Consider the following 10,585-nt stretch of genomic DNA (forward strand, 5'->3'; position numbering starts at 1 on the left):
GAGCCCGATGCGGGGCTCCATCCCAGGACTCTGAGATCATGACCTGAGCCGAAGGCAGCGGTTTAACCCACTGAGCCACCCAGGCGCCCCTCAAATAAATAAATCTTGAAAAAAATAAGATAACAGGGATGCCTGCATGGCTCAGTCAGTTAAGCAGCTCCCTTTGACTCAGGTTGTGATCCCAGGGTCCTGGGATTGAGTCCCACATGAGGCTCCTGGCTCAGCTCCCTTTGCCTGCTGCTCCTTGTGCTCACTCTCTGTCTCTCTCTGTCTTTCTGACAAATCAAAATAAATAACGTCTTTAAAAAAAAAAATACCAGCGTGAGTGTTAATGCTAAGTAAAGGAAGGCTAAATGCACTATAAATTTCCTTTGCAGTTCTTCAATCCCACTAAGGATGTACAGTCAATATCTTGCAAAAGAAAAAAAGAAGAAGGAAAGCAGAAAATGAAAAATAAGATAACAGAAATAGCACCAACTATGTCAGTTGTGAGAGTTGTAGACTGTTACTGTTTCTGATGTTCACATAGTCCCATCTTTAGGCTGAGAGAGCCCCTTCAAGTTCTCTTTCCTTGTTTTGTTTATTTCCTTGGTTTTAAGCTGGGATTTATTGAGTCATTGTGTCAGCTGAGGCTGCTTGCTTTACACATATTACCTCACTGAGTTTTTATTGTCTTATATGAGGTAAATACTTCTATTTCTATTTGAACGACACAGTCAAAATTATATTGAGTAGATAATCTACCAGTATACATTGTGTAACTAGCCATGTTAAAAGGAGATTTTTAGAGACACTTGGGTGGCTCAGTTAAGTATCTGTCTTCGGCTCAGGTCATGATCCCAGGGTCCTGTAATTGAGTCCCACATTGGGCTCCTTGCTCACCAGGGAGCCTGCTTCTCCCTCTGCCTGTCACTCCCCCTGGTTGTGTGCGAGTGCCTGCTCTCTCTGACAAATAATTTTTTTTTTTAAAGATTTTTAGACTGGATTTAAATCCTTAGCTGAGGGAAGACTTAAAATTAATGGGAAAAAATGACCTATCAGATAAAGGGCTAGTATCCAAAATCTATAAAGAACTATCAAACTCAACACCCAAAGAACAGATACTCCAGTCAAGAAATGGGCAGAAGCATGAACAGACATTTCTGCAAAGAAGACATCCAACTGGCCAACAGAGACATGAAAAAGTGCTCAACATCACTTGGCATCAAGGAAATACAAATCAGAACCACAGTGAGATACCACCTCACACCAGTCAGAATGGCTAAAATTCACAAATCAGGAAATGACATATGTTGGCGAGGATGTGGAAAAAGGGGAACCCTCCTACACTGTTGGTAGCTGGTGCAGCCACTCTGGGAAACAGTATAGAGCTTCCTCAAAAAGTTGAAAATAGAGCTACCCTATGACTCAGCAATCACACTACTGGGTATTTGCCCTAAAGATACAAATGTAGTGATCTGAAGGGCACATGCACCCAAATGTTTATAGCAGCAACGTCCACAATAGCCAAACTGTGGAAAGAACCTAGATGTCCACCAACAGATAAATGGGTAAAGAAGATATGGTATAGATATACAATGGAATACTATGCAGCCATCAAAAACTGCAAAATCCCCCTGGGGCTAATAATACATTATATGTTAATTTAAAAAATAAATTATTTTTAAAAAATCATGAAATCCTGCCATTTGCAACAACGTGGATGGAACTAGAGGTTATTATGTTAAGTGAAATAAGTCAGTCAGAGAAAAACAATTACCATATGATCTTTCTGATACAAGGAATTTGAAAGGGAGAGTGGGGGAGTTCTTGGGGGTTAGGGAGGGGGAAAAAATGAAACAAAAAGGGACCAGGGAGGGAGACAAACCGTAAGAGACTCTTAAACTCAGGAAGCAAACTGAGGGTTGCTGGGTAGTTAGGGGAAGGGATAGTGTGACTGGATTATGGACATTGGGGAGGGAGGGTATGTGCTATGGTGAATGCTGTGAAATGTGTAAGCCTGATGATTCACAGATCTGTACCTCTGAAGCAAGTAACACATTATATGTTAATAAAAAGAAAAAAAATTAGGGACACCTGGGTGGCTCAGTTGGTTAGGCAGCTGCCTTCGGCTCAGGTCATGATCCCAGCGTCCTGGGATCGAGTCCCACATCGGGCTCCTTGCTCCTCTGCCTTCCACTCTGTCTGCCTGTGCTCGTTCTCACTCGCTCGCTCTCTCTGACAAATAAATAAATAAAATCTTTAAAAAAAAAAAAAAGAAAAAGAAAAAAAATTAATTGGAAAAAGATCACAGAGAAAAAGGAGGATAAGCTTAACTGTATAAACATTTAAAACTATACCTAAAAATAAGGCAGAGCAATTTTATAAGAGTGGATTCATTCATTTAATATATTTATTTATATGTTGGGGGCAGGTGGTGATCTAGAAATGAACAAAAGTCCCTGCCCTCCTGGAACTCCCCAAATAGTTGAAGCCCTACACTAAACACCATTTCTTCCTCTTTGACCTGTGAATTGTGATTATGGGAATATACGCTAAAGAAAGAATCTGAAAGGCTAAGAAAAAGAAGTTTATTGTGTTATCCTGTACAGTTACAAAAAGTGAGAGACAACCAAAGTATCCAACAGTTGGTGGGGCATGGTTAAGTAAAATTGTGGTGCATTCATTACAGTGGAATGGTAGACACCATTAGTTGACATAATGTGTTAGTTTCAGGTGTACAACATGATTCAATATAGTATATATTGGGAAATGATCACAATAAGTCTAGTTAGCATCCATCACCACACATAGTTAGTTTTTTTCCTTGTGACAAGAATTTTTAAGATCTACTCTCAGCAACTTGCTAATAATACACAATACAGTGTTTTTAGCTAGAATCACCATGTTGTACACTGCATCTCCAGAACTTACTTTGTGAATGGAAATTTGTACCTTCTGACTATCTTCACCCATTTTGCCTGTCTCCCACCCCCAGTGCAGAACTTTTCATAAGACTTTGGCAATTGCTTGTTATATTAAGAGACTAAAACAAGGCACAGAGTATGGCGTGTTCACAACTAGAAACTAGAATGGAGAACAGAAGGAAATAAGGGAACTATCTGTGGATGCAGATGGACAATTTATTTATAATACTTAGTGCTTTGTAGTTTTTATGAATTTTATAATAAGGAGGAAAAGAGATGTATACCTGTTTCATTGGTAGCATACTACCCAAAGGAAAATACTCTGAAGAGTGTAAAATACTGATGTATGGGTTGAACCTATGGCTTTAAGTGATCGTTTGTATGGTACTAATGTGTTTGCCTCCTTCTGCCACTAGGGGGCAGACCGGGCCGTTCCTGTCCTGATCATTGGCATCCTGGTGTTCCTGCCAGGATTTTACCACCTGCGCATCGCCTACTATGCATCCAAAGGCTACCGGGGTTACTCCTACGATGACATTCCAGATTTTGATGACTAGCTAACCCACCCTCAACCCTGAGGAGAAGAGTCACAGATGGGACTAAGACCAGCTTTAAGATACTGAGCAGATACTGGCAAAGGGCTAAGGCATTCTGCAGTTTGCAGATGTTAAACAAAAGAATGGGTCCATCCTCAAGATGTCAACGGAGCTTACAATTACAAAATAACTAATTAGGACATGCTCTATTTTTCATCTCCTGGCTCTGGCAAAAGCTGATAAGTTTTTCCACACGAATGTGTATCTTGGAAGAGTAGCAATGTTAATGATGTGGGAAAGCAGGAGGTTCTTGTGTAGTGCAGAATGTTAGAGTTCAGCATTTCTTTTAAATAGTCCTCATTGTCAGTTCTGGTAGCAAATGGAAGAATTTAATATGTCAAATTTCATGTTACTAGTAATTTATTTTGAAAACATCTAAGTAGCTTACCCCTACACTCATCTCTCACTTTGTGTTCTAGTGGAAGACCTTGGCAAATCAAATGTCAGTGTAGGTGCATCTGTAATATTTTTTACTTGCTTTCTTATTAACAGCAGCCAGGACTTTTTTAAGTCTCAGAGCAAGTTCCTAGAAGGTAAACACCCCTCTGTTCACCAGTCCTTGGTCAGCCACCAGTAAGCTGGCCATCATAAAATATGGGTTATTCTGTTCTTTGTAGATCAAGATGTTCTGTATATCATGCCTTTAAGGACTGGATTTTGGCTGTTTCCTAAGGAAAAAAATGTAGATAAGTGGTTGTTATTTAGAGATTATAAACCTGTTGTTAGCATCTTGCATTATGATGTCATTCTGCTGAAGATTTCAAGACTCAGCCTGGATCCCTAAATGGACTAGACTGCCTTAGTTTGATTCTGGTTCCTAGCTTGCACAAAGTGACATATTCAAAAGAAATTAAAATGTCAAAATCTAAACCTAGACTTCCAGTGAGTTAATTTCAAGTATATTTCAGAAAACATTTTAATGATTATATGATACCTTTGATCCCAGTACCCAGGACCACCTTCCTTTTTAGATAATGGGCCTTGTGGGTCAGACTGCTTTTCAGTCATCCTCTTATTTTGAGCTTATGGACATGGGCAACTAGAAGCCTGGAAGGGCCATCAACTGAGATTTGGAGGGCTCTGGGTAGAGCAAGTTTATTGGGGGAGGTGAGTTTACTTTTGGATGTGTTAAATTGTAGATGCATACTCTACATCCATATGAAACTGTTTAGTAGGCAATTGCAAACTGTGGATCTGGAGTTCAGGAGATAATTTAGGCCAGGGATAGAAATTAGGGAGTCATTGTTGGGACAATATCTAAAAGCTGGATGACATTACTCACAGAGTGAGTGCATATGGGGAAAAAACTAGCATTCGGGAAATGAAGGACAGAGGGGTGTGATGTGAAGCAACCTCTGAAGTTAGGTGCATTTGGTAACGGGAGAGGAGTGTGGGGAGGCCAGTACTCAATTGAAGCTCCTGGACCTTGACACTGGAGTTGTAAAGAGATCGATAAAGCTTTATACTGGGAACTGTTTTCTTTTGTTTTTAAAGATTAATTTTTTTTTATTTATTTGAGAGAGTGAGAAAGCACAAGAGAGGGGAGGGTCAGAGGGAGAAGCAGACTCCCTGCTGAGCGGGGAGCCTGATGCTGGACTCCATCCTGGGTCTTGTTGATCCTGGGACTCCATGATCATGACCTGAGCCAAAGGCAGTGGCATAACCAGCTGAGCCACCCAGGCTCCCATCGTGGGAACTGTTTGTAAAGCAAAGATCAGACCAGAAGGTTTTAGCCAAACCAAATTATTTGGTCCTTTTTTTTAAGATTTCATTTATTTGAAAGAGAACGAGCAAGGATAGGGGAGAGGGGAAGCAGACTTGCGGAGCTTGAGCAGGGCTCAATCCCATGACCCCAAGACAACAACCTGAGTCAAAATCAGGAGTCAGATGTTTAACCAACTCAATCACCCGGGTACCCCTCAAGTGTTGTTTACAGACTCCCTGTAACTTTGCATTGACAGTAAGTGTGTATCTTGGTCCTTTTTAGAAAACATCTAAGTCTAAATAACAATGGTGAGTGTTTCTTGAACCTTTGCCAAATGTGACAAGCACTTTTATTCCTTACTGTTAAATTTTAATCCTTAGAAAAAAACACCAAGTTGGATAGTATTCATAGGTAATAGGTTGGACATTTGGGACTCAAGGTAAAGCCTGAATTCCCCTTACCAAGTATGAAAGCCCGAATGCCTTTAAGGGCCAGGCAAGTGAAGAAGGGGTATAGGTGGAGAGAGCCAAGGACAGTAGTGGGGACCCAAGTCAATTGTCAAATGTATATTTTACCTAAAAGCAGCCTCCTCCCTACCCCTGTCCCCCATGATGTTGGCTGAACCATATGCTTTAGCTTTATAAAGAGTTGTTTTTTTTTTTGTTTTTTTAAGATCTTATTTATTTGACAGACACAGAGAAAGAGAGAACACAAGCAGGGGGAGTGGGGGAGAGAGAAGCAGACTTCCTACCAAGTAGGGAGCCCAGTGTGGGCCTCCATCCCAGGATCGATTCCAGGACGCTGGGGTCATGACCTGAGCAGAAGGCAGATGCTTAATGACTGAGCCACTCAGGCGCCCATAAAGATTTTCTTATTTGTGCAACAACTCTCGGGCCTCTTGTCATTTCCAAGGCTAAAAATCCTCCCCGTTGCATCAGCTGTTCTACTGTGATGGAGATTCAGACTCGTTCCCCCTGGATAAGCTTCGCCTGGTCAGTGTGTATGTTCCTTCCTGCCAGGTTTTGTGAGGTGCTAAGGACATAACAGGAAAAACTGAGCATGGTCAGTGAGGAGCAGAGGTTGCAAACTAGTGGACACATGTTGGCCTGCATTTTGTTTTTCAAAATGGAAAGGTTCACGTTTTGATTTGGGGATTTTCTTGAAAAATCTCTAGATTTTTCTTCCTTCCTGAGAGGCTACAACCAACTGAAACAAGGTAGTAAAGCAGCTTTAAGCAGAATTCTCCAGGTCACCACAGTCCTCACCACTGCTTGCTTGTGTGCCCAACCCACTAGTTGTTTTCATTAAGGGCAAGAGTGTCTCAGAGTCTCACAAAGTCTAGCACAGTGTTTGTGGGCACTTAAGTTTCTTAAATGAAGAACCAAAGTTCTTCATTTCCATCCCAGGATGCTGTGTTAGGTTCCTTCGAGGTGTGGATAGTTGGGCTGGTGCTATTTGATTCCGATGGTCCTAGATGACCCTCCTGTTGGCTGCCGAGCAGGCCAGCTCCTCAGATTGATTTGAGTCCACTCCACCTAATACTCTGCTCAGCCGTTGAGCCCAGTTCACAGCCACCTGCATGTTCCTGCCTTCGGGGTCCTGGGGTGTCCCTGCCAGCTGGCACCAAAGAGCCTTCTGTTACTGGTTCAGTGGAAGCTGGTGGAGGGACCTTCAAAGGGTTATAAACCAGATTAACTTGCCTTGGTTGACTTGTGTCCTCTAAACTATCTTGAGGTTTCTCTCTTAGACATAATCCCTTAGGCTCCTGGCCTCACGAGTTTGGTTAGGGTTTAGTGCCAGGGTGGGGAGGGTTGAGTCTTATTAGCTGTGAGGCTTTGGGCAAATTAGTCTGGAGCTTCACTTGCCTTATACAGTGGGGATAAGCCAGTTCCTACCTGTGAGGGTAAATGTGAGGACTCAATAAAACCATGGGGGAGGGCTCTGCACATACAGCCTTTCGCACGGTAAGCGGGGTTAATGGAAGCTGCTGTTGGAGGAAGTGAAGGCAGTCACTCCTTTGGCTTCGGGGAGTAGTTTCTCAGGTGAAACTCAGGAGGGGAGAGAGCCCATCTGCTATCCCTGGGCCCAGCCTGTAGAATCTGCTGTTCCATGGTGGACCGCCCTGGAGTTAGGGGCCCGAGCTAGCATGGCAGCTGTCCCCAGCCAAGGCAGGCCTCCCTGACCTGACAGAATGGAGGGAATGAGACAGTCTCCAGCCTCTGGCCCTCCATTAGCATGCAGCTGGTGGGCACACTGTGTGCTCCAGTCCTGAATGCAAGGGGAAGGGAGAGTACCAGAGCACCCCGTTGTAGCCATCATGTGGGGCACAGAGGCCTGTGCTCCAGAAGGCCCTGCGGGGAGGTCCTCGGAGACGCAAGGTGGTGTAGTGGTCGCTCTAGCAGACCAGCTTGCCTGGAGCTTGTTCTTCCCCCCTTCATCTTCCGTGGGCCCTGTTCTCACCTCTTTCTCCACTTTTTCCTCCTTAGTCTTGGCCCTTGCTACTCGATGCATGGCCTGCAACCAGGAGTTTGTTACAAATGCAGAATCTTGGGCCTGCCCGAGCCCTGTTAAATCCAAGCCTGCGTTTCGACGAGACCTGTACTGTGTCGGTGCCTGAAGAGCACTGTTTGGGGCTCCCTGTGCCTCTTAATCCGTTTCTTCCCTTTGGGCCTGGACCTCCTCTGGCAGCACCAATGGCTGAGTTGGGGGGGACCAAAATTTAGAGCCCCCCCTCCTTGGTCCACCATGATTCTCCAGCCGGTAACACCCAGTGTCTTGAGGAAGCTTCACAGAAATGGCACAGACACAACACAGGGAGGCTTTGTGAAGATGCTTCGCATGAGCATTGAGAAACCGAAACAAGTTCCACAGGTGGGGAAGGTCTGTGGCAGGAGCTGGAGCACATTCGAGTGCTCTGAAGGCCAGGGGAAGGGAGCTGTGTGATTTAAGATGCAGTGAGAGGGAGGATGTATTTTCCTGCATATGTGAGAGGGAGGCTTTGTGACTCAGGAGTTTCCCCTGAACCCTGGAGGTGCTGTCGTTCCTCCCTAGCTCTGTGGGTCTTTATTACCTCCATGCTTTCATCCCTCTTACTAACAGGAGAAGAGCCAACTAGAAAATGCTCCAGTCTTGGCTAAGGCGTTGATCCTTCAGGAGGGTTTTCTCTGGGATTAATATCCATAAAGTTTGCTCTGAGACCACCACCCTCAGAACCAGTATACTCCTACAACTGAAAAGGTGACAGCAGCTGAATCACCGACACAGCTAGGAGGGTTTGTGGCCTGGCGGAGTGGAGATGACAGGCACCAAGCAAGAGTTGTCACCAACAGGGGCTGGGACTGAGACAGATCTCTGGATATAGCTGCAGGCTCCTGTCCCGTTAGCCAGGATCTGAACATTTGAAGACTTCAGAGCATATTGCCAGGGTATTTGCCAAGAGCACCAGGTTTCCCCTTCTCGGGGACATCAGCAAATGCCGGGTATCTTCTCCATTTAATGGAAGTGAAACCACAGTGGGACCAGAAGAGCTTGGAATGAATGGGCCCAAGATCAAGGACTCCTGCTCATTCTGAACATTGACTCAAGATTGTCTTCCACTGTATTCCTCTCCCAGGGCTGCTGGCAGGGTAGAGTACATTTACTATTTACTTTCCAAGGCCTGGGTCACCAAAACTTGGAACTTGAGAGTACTTTGAGGGCAAGATATCTCTTTATTAAAACAACTCAACTTAAACATTAACTGAAAAAGTAGACTACAGAGCTTTGAAGGCCACTGTATCTTGATACAGTTAGGTCCTCTAGATGCCTTAACCATTAACAGTCACAGCTTTAATCTAACCTTAGTTTTATCTCCAGACTTTGTTTTAGATCTGTCTGTTAATTCACCTTGAATTCTACTTTTGAGTTTATTCATGAAATGCTTTTTGGGTACCTACTATGGACATTTGCCAGATATCAAAAAGGAATCTTGCACTTCCTCCAGAAGTTTACAACTTACTTAGGGAGGAGAGCTCCATATCTGACCTAGCTAACCAATGTAATAAGTAATATTTATCCACTAATAATTTAGACAATTGTTGCTCTGCTAGGTGGATTGGAGAGGAAAGGAGGCTCAGCAGGCTCCGAGCAGGACTGGTGGAGACAGGACTTGAGCTGGACCAAGGGCAGATGGGAGGGAACTTGGATGAACTTGTTTCCCTTCCCCACACCCACATAACACATACACTGGTAATGGGTGTCGTGTTCAGGCAGGGCATTGGGAGAGTTGGAGATAAAGGTTGCCTAGGTTACGTGGGACTAGGCTGTGACCAGCTAAAGAATGAGAAACTATGGTAGTTTTCTTTTTAAACTTTATTTTTCATAAGCAGTTAAACCAGGCTTATTATGAAAATCATTTGTTCTTAGCAATCCCTGCTCCTTCATTCCCCAAGGGACAAACCACCCACCTTACCCACCTTTGGTTCTTCCAGCTGAATCTCCTTGTATTGACTTTGAGCTCTCTACATGATACATTACCACTTCACAAATTTTCAGTACTAGGCCTAACCAGTTGACTTTAAGTGGAGATTTTGCTCCGTTCCCTCACTGTCTCCTATCCTCACATACTTGCAAGCCCTCCATTTTCTCCTTGTAACTGTGTCATTTTAGATGAATCCATATTCAACACTGTGATGTGATGTGACATACATTTTGACTTAAATCTCCCTTCTGGCTCAACTTTTAGCTTTCCCTGGAGCTGACAATCTTGTTTCATTTGTTTATGTGATCTTCTATGTACTGTCACTAATTCAGACTCTGCCATTTCTATATGTACCCCTGGTGTTCTGTCCTTGTCATCAGGAACTCCCTCTAGAGCCCGTTGCCCTTTCTTTACCTGCTTATTGTCCTCCAGAGATGAGGATGTGACTGCGGAGCCCTCAACCATCCCATGTGACTTCTGTGGAGATGTCTGGTGCCACTCAGATTTCAGGTTCTTCGGTTGGCTACTGTTGCATTCAGTGTTCTGACGTTTCACAGGGACACATCTTGTTGTTGGCCCCTTTTTCTTCAGCATAGGTGCTCTGGTAACTCATATCTTTTAGTGTTAGGGAATTTTCTGAAATGAATTTCATTGATAATTTCCTTCACTCTGAAGTCTCTGTTTTCTGTTTCTGGAATTGTTTCTTTAGGGGTTGGCCCTTACCTTTTCTCTCCGATTTTTCGTATTTTTGTTATTTTTCCATATTTTGTGTTTTTTATCTTCTTTATGGAAGGCTTACTTGCCTCTGTCTTCCAATGCTTCTGTCATGCTTTTTGGTTTTTTGCTATCGTGGTTTCAATGTCCAAAGAATCTCTTTAATGTTCAAAGTGTTCTTTTTATGGCAATAAAGTTTTATTTT

General features: G+C 43.6%; 1 protein-coding gene across 1 annotated transcript in view; it reads left to right on the forward strand.

The window, feature by feature from the left end:
• The window catches only part of LOC132008147 (transmembrane protein 230), a 16,830-nt gene extending 12,458 nt beyond the window's left edge, over positions 1-4,372 (forward strand). The window contains exon 4 of the mRNA XM_059386546.1: positions 3,323-4,372. Coding sequence (XP_059242529.1) covers positions 3,323-3,463 — 141 coding nt within the window. The 3' untranslated portion in view covers positions 3,464-4,372. The remainder of the gene's footprint in view (positions 1-3,322) is intronic.
• Positions 4,373-10,585: the final 6,213 nt, after the last annotated feature.

This window comes from Mustela nigripes, unplaced genomic scaffold (assembly GCF_022355385.1).
Source record: "Mustela nigripes isolate SB6536 unplaced genomic scaffold, MUSNIG.SB6536 HiC_scaffold_75, whole genome shotgun sequence".
Taxonomy (NCBI): Eukaryota; Metazoa; Chordata; class Mammalia; order Carnivora; family Mustelidae; genus Mustela; species Mustela nigripes.